This window comes from Stigmatopora nigra, chromosome 4 (genome assembly GCF_051989575.1).
Source record: "Stigmatopora nigra isolate UIUO_SnigA chromosome 4, RoL_Snig_1.1, whole genome shotgun sequence".
Taxonomy (NCBI): domain Eukaryota; kingdom Metazoa; phylum Chordata; class Actinopteri; order Syngnathiformes; family Syngnathidae; genus Stigmatopora; species Stigmatopora nigra.
The window spans coordinates 13,474,016-13,490,577 of NC_135511.1; the positions used below are offsets into that span (position 1 = coordinate 13,474,016).

The window sequence follows — 16,562 nt, forward strand, 5'->3', positions numbered from 1 at the left end:
TATATTTAAAGCAGGTTCATTGTTCAATTAGACACTTATATGGACTGTAAACAAGGAATGAAACTAAATAGTTGAATTGAACTAAATAGTGTCTGCTGTCTTTATTATTGCTCAACATTTGACATGGCAGAGATTAGACAGTGTCATTTACAAGGAGGACATAAAATTGGCCGTGTAGTACTTACAAGAGGACTACAATATTGAATTGACAATAGAAATACTAATGAGATTTAAGACCTAAAAGGTGTTTAGTTCCCACAGAACACTAACAAAATCATTGATTCCTACTAACTCTAGAATCAAGCAGGTATTGCTTCTCATTAACCGTATAGATTGGGGGTAATGGTGCAGAAATGGGTTGCAGTTTCCCAGGGGAACTTCATGAATGCAAATGATTGCACTTGTCCACATGTGTTGTAACTTGCGCACAACTTTAACATCAACCCTCGGTTCTTCCGTCTGATCCCATTAAAAAAATGTACAATTTCAACTAAGATAAGTACACGAAAGCACCAACAGTCGTTTAAAAAGAGGCAGATTCCGTCCATATTTGAAGTAGCCATTGAAAGACAATACATCTACAATTGCTTGTGATATATTTCTGGTGTGCAGTCAGAAGCAAATTGGCATTTCCCCAGTGCAACAATGGCTCATATTTAGCAGCCACACCAAAGCACAGCAGACACAGTAACAAAATACATTCGAAAAGGGTGCCTCTGGTTTTTGATTAACGTTTCAAGATAATCAAAAAAGCCCGAGTCATCTATTTTTGTGTGTAAACATGTTTCGTTTTAAACAAACATTTAAGTTATGCCACCAAACTCTTCTTCCGTCACAATAAAAATGACATTATTTTATGATTCAACTCCAATTACATGTGATTTGAGCATGACTCAAGCTTTATATCAGTGCATTTTCACAAAAACCTTCTGAATGCACAAACACTAAGTGCATCAATTTTCTGACAATTAATTTCTTTGACGAAAACATCTAAAATGTTACAAAGATTTGATGACAGCGACATCCACTGGCTACTAGCGGTAAGGATATTTCCAAGGTGAATACTGTGCGAAATTTCACCTATGGTGATTCTTCATTTTGCATATTTCTGAAGTTGGAAATGCCACCACACCCAATATCACAGTGTCCGTGCTATCAATGTTATTTCTTCAATTAAGTAGCTTTATGTCCTTGCAATTCACAATAATTCTTTTCACTTAGGTTGCTCACTAGTTCACCTGTCTGTCACCTGTTAATAGCTACAGTGTTGAGTCATTTTTCATTAGATTGTAAACTTATGGCTGTTCTGTATTGTGGATTCTCTCCACCATTTGCACTTAAAAATTTCATCAATAGAAACGTTTGCGTTTGTTCTGCTTCCAACGTCCATACAAAACCAACCCAACCACTGCCAGCACAGCCAGGCCCAAGATGGCGACCAGAAGGCCGAAGAACATCTGGACCGCACTCATCTGCTCGGTTTCAATTTCCACTGCAGAGAAAATTAGATTACTTATCGGACTTATTGTAGCAGTGGCATTAAGTTGTTTTACAAAAAGCTAAATTTGGGACGGAGCAAAGCTTGAATTCTCTACCTTGGAATTGCCCCATATCATCAACCCTAGGGATGGATGGCTCCTCACGGGGTTCATCTTCATCCTCCCCAGTCAGCTCGTACAACTTCATTGAGATGATGTCATGGTTATCTGTAGCAATAGGCATGTCAACAGCTAGGACTGATTCTATAGGGGTTCAGTATATTCTCATTATTTCATTTTCTCTCTCTCCCTATATACCTGAGAGGTCTCCAGTGGCAGACGAGGCCCCCAGGTAATATCCTCGAGGCAAATGTAGACCTCGGATACTGGTGCAGTCTTTCCACGTCTGTTGGCCCTCATCAAACATAACCTATACGGGGAGAAAGGGAATCTTCTGTAGGAATCATGGACAAGTGATGATGAGGAAAGGATCAAGTTGGCTTCATTTTTAATTTTGACATGAAGGTACTTTGTCAATATGAATACTCGTTATGCATATGAGAATATGTATATAAAACTGTTCTACAAAAGAATTTCCTACCATCAATGTGTTTTTGGAGTATCTGATGAGAAGAAATGTCTCATGTTTCGAATTACGAGCCAGTGCTGGGCAGCCTCCAAGCTCAGTGGGGATTCCATCAAGATTGTGGTCATAAGAAAGGGTCCCATTCCCTAACATCACTGATATATAAGGGAAGGCCCTCTGTAAGTAAGGAAGAGATGGGCTACGTCAAACTGAAACCGAGTCTTTAGATGAAAACATCTCAAGAAGTAACCTCATGTTTTGCACGTTTGCCGTTTTGTCTGCACAAAGGCAATAAGGCCAGAAAACAAGTACATGAGTATAAATAAAGGAACTAAAAGTCTTAGATTCGGCTGAATTTATTCCTTGGACAGAAGCGAAAGTGATGTTGTGCATCACTCACCAATAAAGTTGAAGTATATTCTCATGTCCCTTTTAAATAAATGATCACTGACTCGTGAACAGTTCTTGAAAGGTTTAAATGCCGAGTCGACATCTGTGGATCTGCGAATGATCCCAAGCAGCCAGCCTAAGTGGTATTTCTGAACTGGAACTGCTGACCGACACGCATCATAATACTGCAGTGATTATTTGTTTGTTTGTTTGTTTGTTTTTCCGCATTTCTCAAGTTCTCTGGTTTAGGGGAAAATCAATATCAATTATTATTCAATTTTAAACTTTCATGTAGGGCTTGTTAGAGGAAAAACAAAACCTAATGAACATACTGGTGAGTACAACACATTATCTTTTAAATATGTCAACATCATTAAAGAAATATATCTTTGAGAATATTATGGAATACATTATTGTGCATTTTTACTAAGGCCTTTGGAACAAATGTGTACTAAATTTGCAACTACACAATGTTTTTTTTATTTTTGTAAACAAAAAACGTAATGTTTTGTGATTTCCACGTTTATTGATATGATAAGGATGGAAAGAGAAGTACTCACATCTGCCTTCTTTTGAGAATTGAGATAAGTATCCACAAATATTCCCAGACCAATGAACTCGTTTTTGCTCCCGAAAACAGGCCCTGAAAGCAAATAGGCACAGTTTATAATAAAAAAAAAAAATCTGCTGCATTATCCTCACTACTACTACTACACCAACTCGTGTATAGATGGGCAGCCCTACAGGGGAGTATATTGTTCATCTCTTACCATCCTGCATGCGATCTTTGGTTAACCAGATGGCAAGACCATCGCCACTCATGTAACTCCTTGCTTGCCCGTGGATTTTAAAGTGCACTTTGAGCTCCCATTGACTTAACACCAAAGGCTATTGAGACAACAACAAAAAGGACCAGGTTAGTCATGTTACTCACAAAAATTGAAGTCATTGATTACAATGTTGTTTGAAACAGGATACTATACTTGTCTTTTTGTTTGAAATCTAAGATAAGGCTGCCACTGTATGTTAATTAATTCAGAGTCGGTGAAGCACACTTACAATTCGACTCCAAACAGCTCCCTGTCTTGCAGGCTGGTCAGGCGTGAGCCTCAGATAATCAGTTGTTAACATAGCGGTACCCATCAGATCCCATGTTGGAGAGTTTGAGAAGCCTAGACCTGCAAGGAAAAGGTAAAAAGTAGAGGATGAATAAAAACAGCTGACTCGCAAACAACTGTACCTACAAATAAGTTAGATGTGTCCGCAGTTTGTTTTGGCCTGGAAAAAGACCCTAAGTGTTGTCAAATCCCATCAAACATTATTGGAATTGAATTTTATGTTTGTTAATGCCATCGATTAAATGGCAAAATATTCATTTTGCATGAAAATAAGACTGAAACTTCTGTCTCCTTGTATTATATATTTAAATGATTAAATTAAAACAAGCAAAAAATTAAGCCAATGTATTGGAGAAAAATATTTAAAACGCAAAGAAGGCTGCTTATAGTTGCCCTTTACGAGAGGAGGCGGTTGACTTGAAATATGTGACTTGTCCAGTAAAACAAGCGAACCAGTATAACAAGCAAACCAGAACATAAGTTTGGCCAAAATCAAAGACTTGCTTGACCCTGAGTTGACCTTTATACAAAGCAGTCACCCATCTAGCCAGTTTTTTTTTTTATGTACAATCCAGTTAGTTATTCAATCACTTCTCATCGCAAAAGTCTTCATTACTAATTTCAGATGTTTTTCCCTACCCAGTAGTAGTAAACTGAATAAATCGCAACAGGTGATAGGTACACTGTACACCTGTTTGTTTGGTATAGTGTAGTAAACTCACCAGAATAAGGCTTGGCCAATGAATATTCCCGTTTGAAAAACTCCTCCACAAATTCGTTGTCTTCGGCCCTCGACAGGCTTGGAGTGCGAATCAAAGTCAACAAACATATTAAGTGGCAAGTGTTTTTTAAAAGATACATCGAGTTAGTAGTTCATTCAACGTCAAAGAGATGATGTTTTGATTTGCGACTGAGGAAGCGATCTATGAATGTCCGTATGTAGTTGTAGTATGAGGACTTTCCAGTTCTTCTTTAGTGGATGTAAAACGTTAGGGCGAATTATCGCCGTCTATTGGGCTGGAATGTTTCTGCTTCTTAAGACGTTTGGCACCCAAAATAGTGCTGGACTCAATTCAATAAATAACAATTTTGAGTTTTAATTTTGAGTGAGATGGGATAGGCTCCAGCACCCCCGCGAACCTTGTGATCATAAGCAGTAAATGAATGAATGAACTTCCTAAATTGCACGTTGAAATGTGCACTCTGATACAGTTATTTCCATTGACACGCGTTTATTTTTACGTTTAATAATATATATAAATGATACAATTAATGATTCAATACTATATAATGAAATATTATACGTACTAATGTAACAGTATATTGTGTTTGTTGCAAAGACATTGTAACATTTTCTGAGAACTACAATACCCGTCTTGCCCAAGGGCGGAACAGCAAATATTACACGGCAACACTAAAACTGTCTAACTTGCTAAAGATGGTGTCTTTTGCCCTGTCTCAAATTGTGATCCGGGGTGATGTTTTGCTCTGACAACGATCATGATTTCCGTAAGCTACATCTTGCTCTGCGGACAGTTACTTTTGCTTCTTACTGTCATTTTTTTACAATGTTTGGATGGAATCCATTCCCAAAACTCGTCGGCCACTGAAGCAGCTACTGTTGTACCTGGATCTGGTTCGACAGTCCTGCCATTCTCTGAGCAGACGCCCGAAACGGTCAAATATGATGTTCCAGATGAAAATATGAATTATACAGAAGTGTTTGAGTACAACGCTCTATCGCCGGTCGTCCTCTGCAGTTATTTGTAAGTAGATGGATTGTGCGAAATGCTAACAACACGGCTAACGATAGCAAAACAATGACACTATTTCTCTCTAATTAGTCTAATTTAGTCCTCACAATATAATTCCATGTTTTTTTACTCACCAGGCCAGAGGCGTTCATCTACTGTCAGGATCCAGTAGATCATGCTGGGAATAACAGCGCCTTTTTGGAGATGGGCCACGGTTGTGTAGGGGTAAGTGTACCTTGCCATAACCCATATTGTATTGTTGTGATCACAGGTCTGTATATATTACTTCCCTCAAGAATCTCATATTTTTTTCTTGCCATTCTAGTTAGAAAATGACACCAGTCTATTTTGTGACGACTTTAAGATCTAATTTTCCAAATTTATAGAACATGCCTGCTCAATAACTATAGCGAATCAACAAACAGCCATAAATCTGCTTTGATTCAATAAGTTCCTGATTCAATGTTTTTGTGCATAGTGGGGAGGCCAGACTGACAAAGAAGTCAACCACACTCCAGTTGTCTGCACTGCACTCGATGACATTGAATGTGCTGGACCCAGAGAATTCCTGAGAGGGCGTGTACCCTGCATCAAGTAAGATGGTGAACTAACAAGTGCATACTCGTGTCTTGGATTAAATTGATAGATGGAGTTGAGAAAACCCCACCGATTTTCATAGATGAATGAAATCCACAAACATTAACTATAAATCTGACTATTCTGAGTAATTCTTGAGAAGAAAGGATGCTTCAGTGGCCATACATTGTCTTATTGTTCAGAAAAGGTCATGTAAAAAGTGCTTCCCAGACTGTCCTTTACATTTTCGTATTTTCACCACTAGAGGGCAATGTTGACAAAAGTATTTAGCACTTCACTTTGTTTTAGTTGAACTCAGTCGCACCACTTTAACATACTGACTAACATACTAAGATGCAATGCTTGACATTTTTTTTGGGCTGTGAAAGCATTTCTAAATGGCATTAATTGTTTCCACAGATATACAGGACACTATTTCATCACCACTCTACTGTACTCTTTCTTCCTTGGATGTTTCGGTGTTGATCGTTTCTGCCTGGGACACACGGGTACAGCAGTCGGAAAGTTGCTCACACTTGGAGGCCTGGGAATCTGGTGGTTCGTTGACTTGATCCTGCTTATTACTGGGGGCCTGATGCCCAGTGATTATAGTAACTGGTGCACATACTACTGACCAGAAGAGGAAGGAATGCCTTAACTCTGTAAAACCCAAACCACTAAATAATTGACTGAAAATTCCAATTCTTTGAACTTGAAGACTTTACTGGTCCTTCAGACAAACAAACAAAAACATAAATACAACTTCATACATTTGTATCGTTTTTTTGGTACATCAGGTCATTGTTCAGAGATATTTTTTTCTTGTTGAGTATTTGTGCAATAGTATCTGATTGTATAAAGTTTTTCGGGGGAACAGATAATACATTGCTCATTTGGAGGGCTAAAAAAACTCATGTAGCAAATGTAATACGTTTGGAGTTCTTGGTTCAGTTGGACATATATAATTTCTGTATGGTTTGTAGAACTTTAAAAAGGTAACTTTGGGCAAAAGTATTCAGCATTTATCTGGTTAAATCATTATAATATTGGATGTATGACATGGAATTTTCTTATAAAAAAAACAATGTTAAAAAACAACACTTTGAATTTATCCTGAATTCAAATTATTTAATTTGTAAATTTGTCAATCATTTCTGGTAACACTGACTTAAGACATTGTAAAGTTGTGCTTTTCAAGCATAGTATAGATCTCCATTTGATGTTGCAAGTTGTTAAATTTCCTCTAATTTCCAGTCAAATAAAAAAGACCTTCAACTGCACCAGTTTCTACAAGTAAATTGATTCTCATTGCTTCACGAGCCTTCAAACCGTAGACGCCAGAAAAATGTTTGACATTGAAAATTCACATCTTTAAATGAAATAACATAATGTTTCTCAGATAGAGTAAAAAACACCTGGGTAAAATACTTCAAGTAGCCAACTTTACAATTTAAATAGCTTGCCTGAAAATTGCCAACTTCTCTTATTGAATAGTTCAAATTCATCTTTTTTTTTTGTTTAAATCCTTGTACTTATTTTTGTTCCTGCCACACCTATCTTGAATGCTGAGTGCTTTTTCTTTTTGTTGGAATAGAAAACACTGTTACGAACTCTATGGAAACCCTTGGAAGATACTGTACAATTTTTCTCTTGTTGTACCTGACCGGTTTTATGAATGTTATTTTTTTGTAAAGATTGACTTGTTACACATTTGCATGTTGTTGTTGTGGTTGAATCAGCTATACTAATACTTTAAAATTTAACCATATGTCTCAAATACAGTTGTATCTGTTGTCTTATTTATCATGAGAAAATATATTGTTTGCAGAATGTATGTAAATATACTGAGTAAACTTGCTATCTGTTCATCAGTGGATATTGACTCAAAGTTTCAAACTAAGATATATGTAGCTCTTTACAAATGTACATAAATTGACCTAAAATCATCTGAGTTTGTGTCTTCAATCAGAGTTAAAATATTTAAAAAGATTTGCTGTCGCTACCCCTCATAATGCATCACAGCGTCTTGCTTCACGTGCTATGATTTGTTGGTCCAAATTGCACTGGACTGGAAATCCATTTGAAACTACTCAAAAACAGACTCACTTTCCATATATCTAATAATTCTGTGTTCAGTTTACTGACAAAAAGCTAATCTTCTACTGAGAAATTGACTCTGACATTTAACTCTCCTATTTTGTCTTTTTCTGTTTGCATTCCCATGACCAAGTCAATAATTTTCTGTATTTACAATACCCTGGATACATCTCAAAGGGGACAACTTTATAAAATGAATTGAGCTGATTAAAACATATGGTAGACCTATCCATTTAAAGAGGTAATAATCAAGAAGACATTAGCTTTAAAGTAATGATAATGGCATTACAAACTGCCATAAAGGGCTCAATTAAATAGTTTTATGTGTAAACTACCTTTCAATCCGAGTTCATTAAGAGAAGGATACCGATCCATAACAATTTTATGTTTATATTTTACCATGTAATTAGGGTACTTTTGTCCTGTGATAGATTTTTCGATGGAATGACGATGACATCAATCTGCAACCCATAACATTAACCCAATTCGTGAAAGGTGTTAACATGTTTTGCAGTAATGAGAAACAAAGTAATTTGAACTGGACTGCACACCTCAGGCAATGTTTCTCCCTGAATAATAGCTACAGTGAAACCAAGTCATGGCAGACTTGGGAATTCCATTTCCGATAGTTTTGTTATGTCTGTAATTACACTAGTGATCATATAATGGATCACTTCAACCAAAGTGTGGTTAAGAACCCTTATATAAGAGGCAAAAGAAATGTTCATATTTAGTGGCTGTCATTTCATGAGCTCTCCGGCCTACAAATCCATTATTTCCCTGGGAAAACTCATAATTCATAATCTCATTAGAAAGGGTATGAATTAAAGAGGCTGTGCGCATCCGCTGCAATTTCCTGATCAGTAGTGGCCTAGTTTTGAAAGTCAAGAACTGTCTCAAAAGCACTTTTAACTTTCACAAATAAACTCAGTGACTTCTTGAAAAAGAGTTTTTTTCCAAGACTTTTCAATGGTTTTTTCCTCGCCACTCTTTCGGGGCTGTGTAGACCACCGTTCGCGGGGGTGCTGGAGACTTTTCGCCTTAATTGTTGAATCTGCCGGGTTTAGTCATTGGCCAACAGGGGGCAGAAGTATTCTCTTGATAATCTGGTTCCAGTAATCTAAATCTGTGCAGCACCAGGAGGAAAAAATACCCTGCTTCGTCTGTAGACCCAGATGCACACAGTGAATTCTGCTGCTCCCAAGGTCAGCTATCTGAGGACCAGTCCTGACCGCAGATGCTCTCCTCTTTCAATGATGACCGCTCAACTAATTGCCTTTAGGTTGCCTCTGTGACGCCACAATTGAAAGTGAGACAAAATGACAACCCCTGTAGACAGTCAAAGATCCAGCTTTTTAAAGGTCCCATACCATATGACAATTGCCAGAGTTGTGGCTGTTTGAGGTCAACTCTCCATATCATGTTATATTAGCCTTGTTTCCTGTAATAGATGAGATGTAATGTGGTAGTGAAGTGGATATTGAAACCGCCTCATTTGTGGTTGCCATCACATTTCATTAAGGGGAAATAGGATTAGTTTTGAGGTCGCTTTTCTTTATGTTGTCACTGATGGAGCGTAATGTATGAAGAGGATTTAGACTTATGTTTGAAATTGAGGTCATGCATTAAAAGTACTAGAAGAAGAAAGCATTTTTCGCTCCTGTTCTGAGAATAAATCTGCTCTTACTCGATGTAGATATTAGTTTCTGTGGTTCGGGAAAAAACTGGTTTTGAGGTAAAATCAACTCGTCTGTGTGTATGTGTGTGTGTGCTGTACATATGACTTTTTATCACAAGTGGACTATTAAACTGAATGTGGCAATGTGGCAATGTATCTAAAGTTTTGCCTTCTGTAGTGTAATAACACAAACCTTGAAATCTACTGGTCATTTCTTTTTGGTTTGTTGATAGATTACATAAAATTAAACCTATAATCTTGTAAATGCATTACTGAGAATAAAATCCTATTTTGTACTCTAGAAAAAAAAGGATTCAGATCTTTTAATACGTTTCCGCAAATAATGTGTAGCCTGAGTTTCTGAACCTGGGCTTTTCAATTTCTTTTCTGCCTGATCCTTCAGATTGGATATATTGGAAGAACTTTAGGCTATTGAAATGTGAATTATTACAAGACAAAATGAGTTATTGCAAACGATTTAGGCAACCTTTCGCGAACTTGGATGCTATGAAAGCCTTCATTTTGTTTATCATGTGCAATCATGATTGCATTTGTCACTATTTTTACATTCTAATCCATTATCACTTTATTAAATCTTTGATATTGAATCGTCCATTCAGACGTTGTCATATATTTTTCTAATTAACTTTTTCAATAACCCTGTGAACACATCTTCAGGATGATGATGTTTTACAATTTAATTACAGCAATACAATGAAATATACATGGTACTAAAAAAATAATAATAAAAACAGTCTTCCAGTTCATACCAGGACAGAATTTATTTTTGTAAATACACAAATTAAAACATCAACAGGTTCTTATTTAGTTGCCAACATAAACTTTATATTGCGATGATAAAGAGCACAACAAATAAATGACGCTCAAGTATGAAGATCTGTGGGCGGCAATTCTAAATACACACTCCCTCAATAACACTTTAAATAAAACTTTTTGTGGAAAAAAATCTCAAATGGTCAAAACTACTGCACCCAAACCCTAACCCTAACCCACATGACTTCTTCATATAACATGTATGTGGGTACACTAACACTGTGAATAAGTTTAGGGAACCTTTTTCTTTTTGTAGAGTTGCCAAGGGCAATTGGTGTGCATTAAATAGGCTCTCGGAAGCAACGGGCACACCGTGCAGATGGCACAATGCCAATGGTGCCCTCGTGTGCACCGAGCATAAATGCCTTTTCAGACGGGCAATAGCAGTGGGCAGCTTGCTGCACCTAAATCCATTCATTGTTTATGTTGGAGGGGCTGTTTCATAAATGTGTTTTATTGAGCCATACTCAAAAAGTGTCTCTCAGACCTCCCAAGTTTTCACTGAAACTAGAATAGCCGTTTTCATCATAAAAGTCCATTTTTTTCTCTCTTGTGTAACCATGAAAAACAACTGCATTTGTGCTTTTGACTTTGTTTTTACTTGCCACGGCCAGGTCGGATTTTTTGAAGTCCTAAGCATGAATGCATTTATTTTTTATTGTTGCACAAGATAGCTGTGACTTTTATTATTTCAAGGAGGAAGGTAAGATAGAACAGCTGTGAAAAAAGACAATTTAAGCTTTGTCATCAATTCATCTGTGTAACGTATACAATTTTCTCTAGGAGAACCTAAGGTGGTACTTCTCTTAGAATATGAGAGAATAAATGTTTTCTTCTAAGTATGTCATAAAACGATTTTGCATGGTGCAAAAACCCCCTTTGAGGTGTCCAGATGTCAGCTCACTTCCTTCTAAGCTCCCGAAAGCAATTCACACAGTTTTATAGACCCTCTAAGAGACAGGCCTTTGACGAGGCTTTACGGTGAGTTCTAGCCTTGTATCGTGCCAATCATTTTATAAATAATCAAGAATAAGAGCTGACTTTCAGGTAATTTATATCTGAATTCAACTTCAAGACTTGATTCATCTGGGTAACAATATATATTGGATTTCTGTCAAGTTTAAAGTGTATTTATGACGGATGAAGTATTATGAGTAATCAGCTTACCTGTCAAGATGATACACTTTTAACAGCGTAGAAGGCAGACTATTTATGTCAAGTGAAGATACAGTAAATGTCAGGGAAGTAGAAGCAGCCCATTCAAGTAGAGCTGAATTAATTCAGTTTTTTCTGTTTCCGACCACGTTTTCCATCGTTCCAATTTTCAAAGGACTTGTCAATCATATCATCTTATATTTTCAACATAATACTGTGTCTTCATTTCAAGTACCTTTCATTTATTCATTCATAATATATGCATTAACGTAATGTATTTTGTAAAGGTGCTTTGTACTGTACACATGTATTATTTTTAATGTTTTTAGTCACTTTTCTTGTTCTTTTCGCTGCTATTTGCCAATCTTTGAATCTCCAAAACATCACATTTTTATGGACCTTCCCTTTTTTACACTGCCTTCTGCAGTCCATTTGTCACAGTAAATCACATTCTGACCTTAAGTGCATTGCCTTTAACTCTGATACTTAAAACTATACTTTAATAAGACAAGAGTCCTTGTAAATATCCTATAAAATCTCCAAACTGAAACTTGACTTGAACTCCTTCTGATGTGCTTTGCAGCAGCTACTCTAAATATTGATACATTGCAAGACTTTGCTACTATCATGATGTAGTATCTCACATTTTTTTTAAAACCTACAGTAGCCTCTCCTTGGCTTGAATACTGAAGGTCAGAGAAGTAAACACGCTTACTGAAAACTTCAGTTGTAACATAAAAATATCATCAATGAACATAGTGAGACCTGGAAGCCATTTTCAAAAATATCTGATTTTGAATTTTACATCATTTCCACAAATCGGACTCATGCTACGTCGACCTTTTCCGAGAGGACACTCCAAAAAATTCCCAAATAAAAAGATTTGCTCCACTACAGAATGTCCCCCATGACAAAAATCACATGAAATAGAGGAGATCAAATTACTGTAATCAGTAGTAGAGAAGAGCATTTAAAATCAGAGCAGCAGATTTATTTTAAGGGTTGCCTGAATCCTCTAGTGTCTGCCACGAGACTTGGGACTGCATCTACTTGGAGCACAACACACTGTGAGGGGTCTCACTGCGGCTACACTTTCATGAATATTTCATATTTCTACCTTTACTGTGGAACCAGACTGTTACATTCCCTTTGCCAAATCCAAAGTGGAAGTACACAAGAGGGAGGCTTTTTTTTGACAGTTGGTTTGTAAAGGGACATCATAAGGACAATCCAGCTTGCCCCCAGCATGACTGTAATGTTTGAAAACCATGGTTATGGCATTGTGCAGGGATAGGGATTCCAGCTGGTTGGCATGATGTTTATCAGCAATATAAAGCAAACTATGAAAGTCCCAGACAGCTAGTCATAGAACACAAACAGATGCTGTACGGACAAAACATTCATTTATTCTTGACTTCACCCTTCTAGTTTTCTCAGTGTGTGTGTGTAGGAAGGTAAGAAGAGAGAAAGTTAACATGCTGAGCGCAGTAGGGGTACAACAAGAACTTCTAAGGATGTGACTTGCCTCCTTCAAAACAAACCTATTAGAAAAAAATGCATAAAAGCTCACTTGCACTCATCATGGGTTTAATTTGCATGATCTTAGGGGGTGATTTACATAGAGACTCGGGTAGGAATTTGCAATGACAGGGTTGCAAATTGAGCCTCTTGTTAAAATGGCGATAGTGTTTGGGGTGCAACATCAAACTTTTCTGGACTGTGGACGCCATGATGGAGATGTTGCAGTTCTTTTTTTTAACTAAAACTGGTGATTTCGTAGGTGACCTTCTTAATTTAGAGCAATGTTAGTCAAAAATGTCCAATTATGAAATGAATGAGTCCATTTTAAAATGTGACGTCGTTAGTAAAGAAAATTTAATAGGTCGACATTAGTGATTTTTAAAGTTTGAATGAATTAATAACTTGACAAATACTTCACAACTGCGAATAATAAAGACTCATCAATTAAACTAACATGTATGCCCAGGGGAGAAAACATTAAAAGGCATGGAGAGAACATGCCAACTCTAAACGGGAAGGCGTAATAAATAAATATTTAAAGATCACCCTTGTGTCTACTTTAATAAAAAAGAAGAAATAGGCTATGTTTTACCATTGGGCACAGTCTCTAATGAAGTCTGCAGATTTAATTTTGTTGGCTTGGTGTTGAAGTGCCTGCTAAGTTTTCTCTCCCAAAAGTCCCATTAAAAGCTTGCCAAGTGAGAAATGAGCTGTGGGAGATGAAGGAAGAAAAAAAAACACTTTTCATTTTAAGTGGAAAAAAGCTTTGTTTTAAAATGAAGCCAACTTACTAATGATTACTTCTAAATCAAAGTGACGTGCACACATACACATTCAACAAGTGATCTCGGTTCTCAACTGCGAAGGTAATTATCAAATGATTACATTGAGTTAAACTCTAATGCAAGCGGTATTTGCATATCACATTACTAGTTTATTCTTCAATATTAGATGATGATACACAAACAGTTCTGTTCTGCACGCAGGCAGAACAATAAACGCTTGACTGACAGATCAGATTGTTTCAGCGCTCTGCCTTAATGTATTACACGGTCAATAAGAGAAATGGAATAGAAAGTGCTTGGAATAGCTGGGTAAATTTGCTTTTTGGTGTATAGTTAAGTAAAAGATATTACAATTACAGCAGTAGCAAAATGGGTCATTGAAGTCTTTTTCATCTCCAGAAAAGGTGTTTGAAATCAGCCAGAAAGGAGCTTTTTCTGTGCATAATGGTGACCATTTATTATTTATTTGACATTATTTTTGATGTCGTGCTATCTGGTTTGCAGAGACAATTTGCATTGGAAAATGGAAAAAAATGTCCAATTTCTAGCTATATTACTTAGTCATTTTTGCCTCTGCAAACAAATAAAGTCTCAGTAATATGTCGCTGACTGGGCTTTCATTCATTTCATCACGACTTGTCTGAACATTGGCATAAACAAACAAACTAAAAAGTCGGAGTTAAAGAAAGAAATGGGTACTGCCATGAATATAAACTTCTCATAAACCACTACAAATGTATTCAATTATATATGTACTATATTTGGATAGCTTGTTGTGGCTCTGTCAGAGAACCGAGTTTTACACAGATGGTGTAGATCGGGGGAGGTAAACTCCCTGAAAAGTAGAACTTTGAGCAAAGAAAGTTTCATAACGCTGTCATAAAGGCTGTGTTGAGTGTGATGTGGTGGTGTGATATCACACCTTCACTAAAGTCAGCAAAGCAATTACAATTAAATCAAAAATCATTCAAGTCATGCATTCATTTTGACCTATCATATGCATGAAAATGATAAAAAAATGAAATACAATGCATGATCTACTTTAAAAGGTCAAAACCACACAGAATGGAAAAATTCCAATTTACATTGCTCTGCATGGACTTGGTTGACAAAAGACGGCGATTCTCTCTTTGAAGTTGAAAGAAAGGAAATCTTGATAGATGCTGTAGGACAAAGTCCTATGTTGTACCTTCAAAGTAAAAGCACTGTAATTACCGCACATCAGATTTATGGGGATCAAACAATAAAACATTTGCATATCATCCTTCTTGAGATTCTTGAAATGGTTTGGGATAAATCAAAAACGCTTTCTCCAGGGAATGAAATGACTTGACACATTTCTCAGTGCTTTATTATATCATATTTCATAATGGTCGAAGCAGTTTATATGTAAATTGTATTGTAACACTTGCACTAGACTCTCAATCTCAGTTATTAGCAGAATGATACAGTTTGTAATTGAGAAAGTGTCTTTTACATACTTAAAATGCTGACTTTTTTGTTTTACTACAGTGAGTTTTAGAATAAATCATTTATTACTGTCAATGGAGGGTTAATTCATATTTATTGGATTACTGAACTGAGCTCAGGATTATCCTGAATAAATTACACAATGAACCATATTTATTGAAATAATTCATGGTATTATTTACAGCGGGAGACTTGGAGTATATATCTGCCATGATAACCACTTTCCGGAACAAGGCACTAAACAGCAGATGAACAGATGTTGTATCTTCTGCACATATCTGTTTGGGTGGCTCCCTTGTGAACGATTACACGGTGATGGTGAGCATGGCCCTCATCTAGAGACGAATAGTCAAAGTAACAGCTTGTGATTGATGGGTGCCATGTATACTGAGATGTGGGTGGAAGAGACTGTCAGAGCAGATGGTATGTGGTATCAGAGTCAGAAAGGTTAATTAGCCTGATAATGGAAAATGCTTTAGACTTGGCTTGGCATTTTTCCTACAACTGCTTGGCAACTCCTTAGGCTTTGCGTATTACCACAAGTGTCACGTCAAGATGAAAAGCGCCATTGCGTGAACTCATTTTCTTCTAATTTCAACATTAAAAACTGCAATGATCAATTCTGCAAGTAAAAAAAAAAAGTTGTTAGTTATTGGAGGAACTATGTTCATTCATTTTCATGCTTATCCTCGCAAAGGGTGGTGGGGGTGCTGGAGCCAAATGGGGATTGAGAAGTTTTTGTTTTGTTTAGGACAGAGAAATCCAAAAGTGGGTAATATTTTCTAAGAAATGCTATGATTGGGCCTCTGAGAATCTAATTATTTAACTTATTAAGTGTGTTAGGATCCATGTTGTCGGTGCTATTGCGAATTTGTCTTCCTCTCCGCTATCAACTACGGCTTTTGTCCGTTAGCTTCTCTTTTCATCCAACAGAAGAGCTTTGAACATGTTTGTCAAAGGTGAGCAATCAGCATTAAATGATGATTTGACCCTCTTTGTCTGAATAGTGCAAAGCTTTATGCAATCTGTGATGGCAAGCAGAAGCTTTTTCATTAAGATGTGCTTATTTTCCTAATACCTACTGACTGTGTGGTCTCATCCCTTTCCAATTTGCATATAA

At 36.8% G+C, this 16,562-nt stretch overlaps 2 protein-coding genes across 3 annotated transcripts; one reads left to right on the plus strand and one right to left on the minus strand.

The window, feature by feature from the left end:
• Positions 1-869: 869 nt before the first annotated feature.
• Positions 870-5,686, minus strand: LOC144195759 (VIP36-like protein). Of its 2 annotated transcripts, XM_077715584.1 has the most exons (9): positions 5,461-5,686; positions 4,295-4,371; positions 3,514-3,632; positions 3,225-3,342; positions 3,015-3,097; positions 2,080-2,241; positions 1,797-1,908; positions 1,596-1,706; positions 870-1,492 (listed from the first exon to the last, which is right to left on the minus strand). In XM_077715584.1, the coding sequence occupies exons 3-9, from the start codon at positions 3,595-3,597 to the stop codon at positions 1,350-1,352; spliced, it is 813 nt and encodes a 270-aa protein (XP_077571710.1). In that variant the 5' UTR covers positions 3,598-3,632; positions 4,295-4,371; positions 5,461-5,686; the 3' UTR covers positions 870-1,349. The 2 variants fall into 2 exon arrangements, with proteins under 2 accessions (XP_077571710.1, XP_077571709.1); XM_077715583.1 differs by lacking the exon at positions 5,461-5,686 and having other exon boundaries at positions 4,295-4,496.
• LOC144195760 (TM2 domain-containing protein 2-like) lies at positions 4,968-7,848 on the plus strand. Its single transcript, XM_077715585.1, has 4 exons — positions 4,968-5,338; positions 5,464-5,551; positions 5,805-5,920; positions 6,323-7,848. Exons 1-4 carry the CDS (start codon positions 5,073-5,075, stop codon positions 6,534-6,536), a joined length of 684 nt encoding a protein of 227 aa, XP_077571711.1. The 5' UTR covers positions 4,968-5,072; the 3' UTR covers positions 6,537-7,848.
• The last annotated feature ends 8,714 nt before the right edge of the window (positions 7,849-16,562 follow it).

What these genes read in the sequence shown, in the direction of transcription:
- LOC144195759 (XM_077715583.1), bottom strand. Translation starts at nt 4,433, where the DNA reads ATGTATCTTTTAAAAAACACTTGCCACTTAATATGTTTGTTGACTTTG. An exon ending in ATTCTCAAAAGAAGGCAGAT is followed by an intron (nt 2,242 to 3,014) that starts GTGAGTACTTCT and finishes CCTTACTTACAG; the next exon opens with AGGGCCTTCCCTTATATATC. An exon ending in ACTCCAAAAACACATTGATG is followed by an intron (nt 1,909 to 2,079) that starts GTAGGAAATTCT and finishes CTCCCCGTATAG; the next exon opens with GTTATGTTTGATGAGGGCCA.
- LOC144195760 (XM_077715585.1), top strand. Translation starts at nt 5,073, where the DNA reads ATGATTTCCGTAAGCTACATCTTGCTCTGCGGACAGTTACTTTTGCTT. An exon ending in GTCGTCCTCTGCAGTTATTT is followed by an intron (nt 5,339 to 5,463) that starts GTAAGTAGATGG and finishes TTTACTCACCAG; the next exon opens with GCCAGAGGCGTTCATCTACT. An exon ending in TGGGCCACGGTTGTGTAGGG is followed by an intron (nt 5,552 to 5,804) that starts GTAAGTGTACCT and finishes TTTTGTGCATAG; the next exon opens with TGGGGAGGCCAGACTGACAA.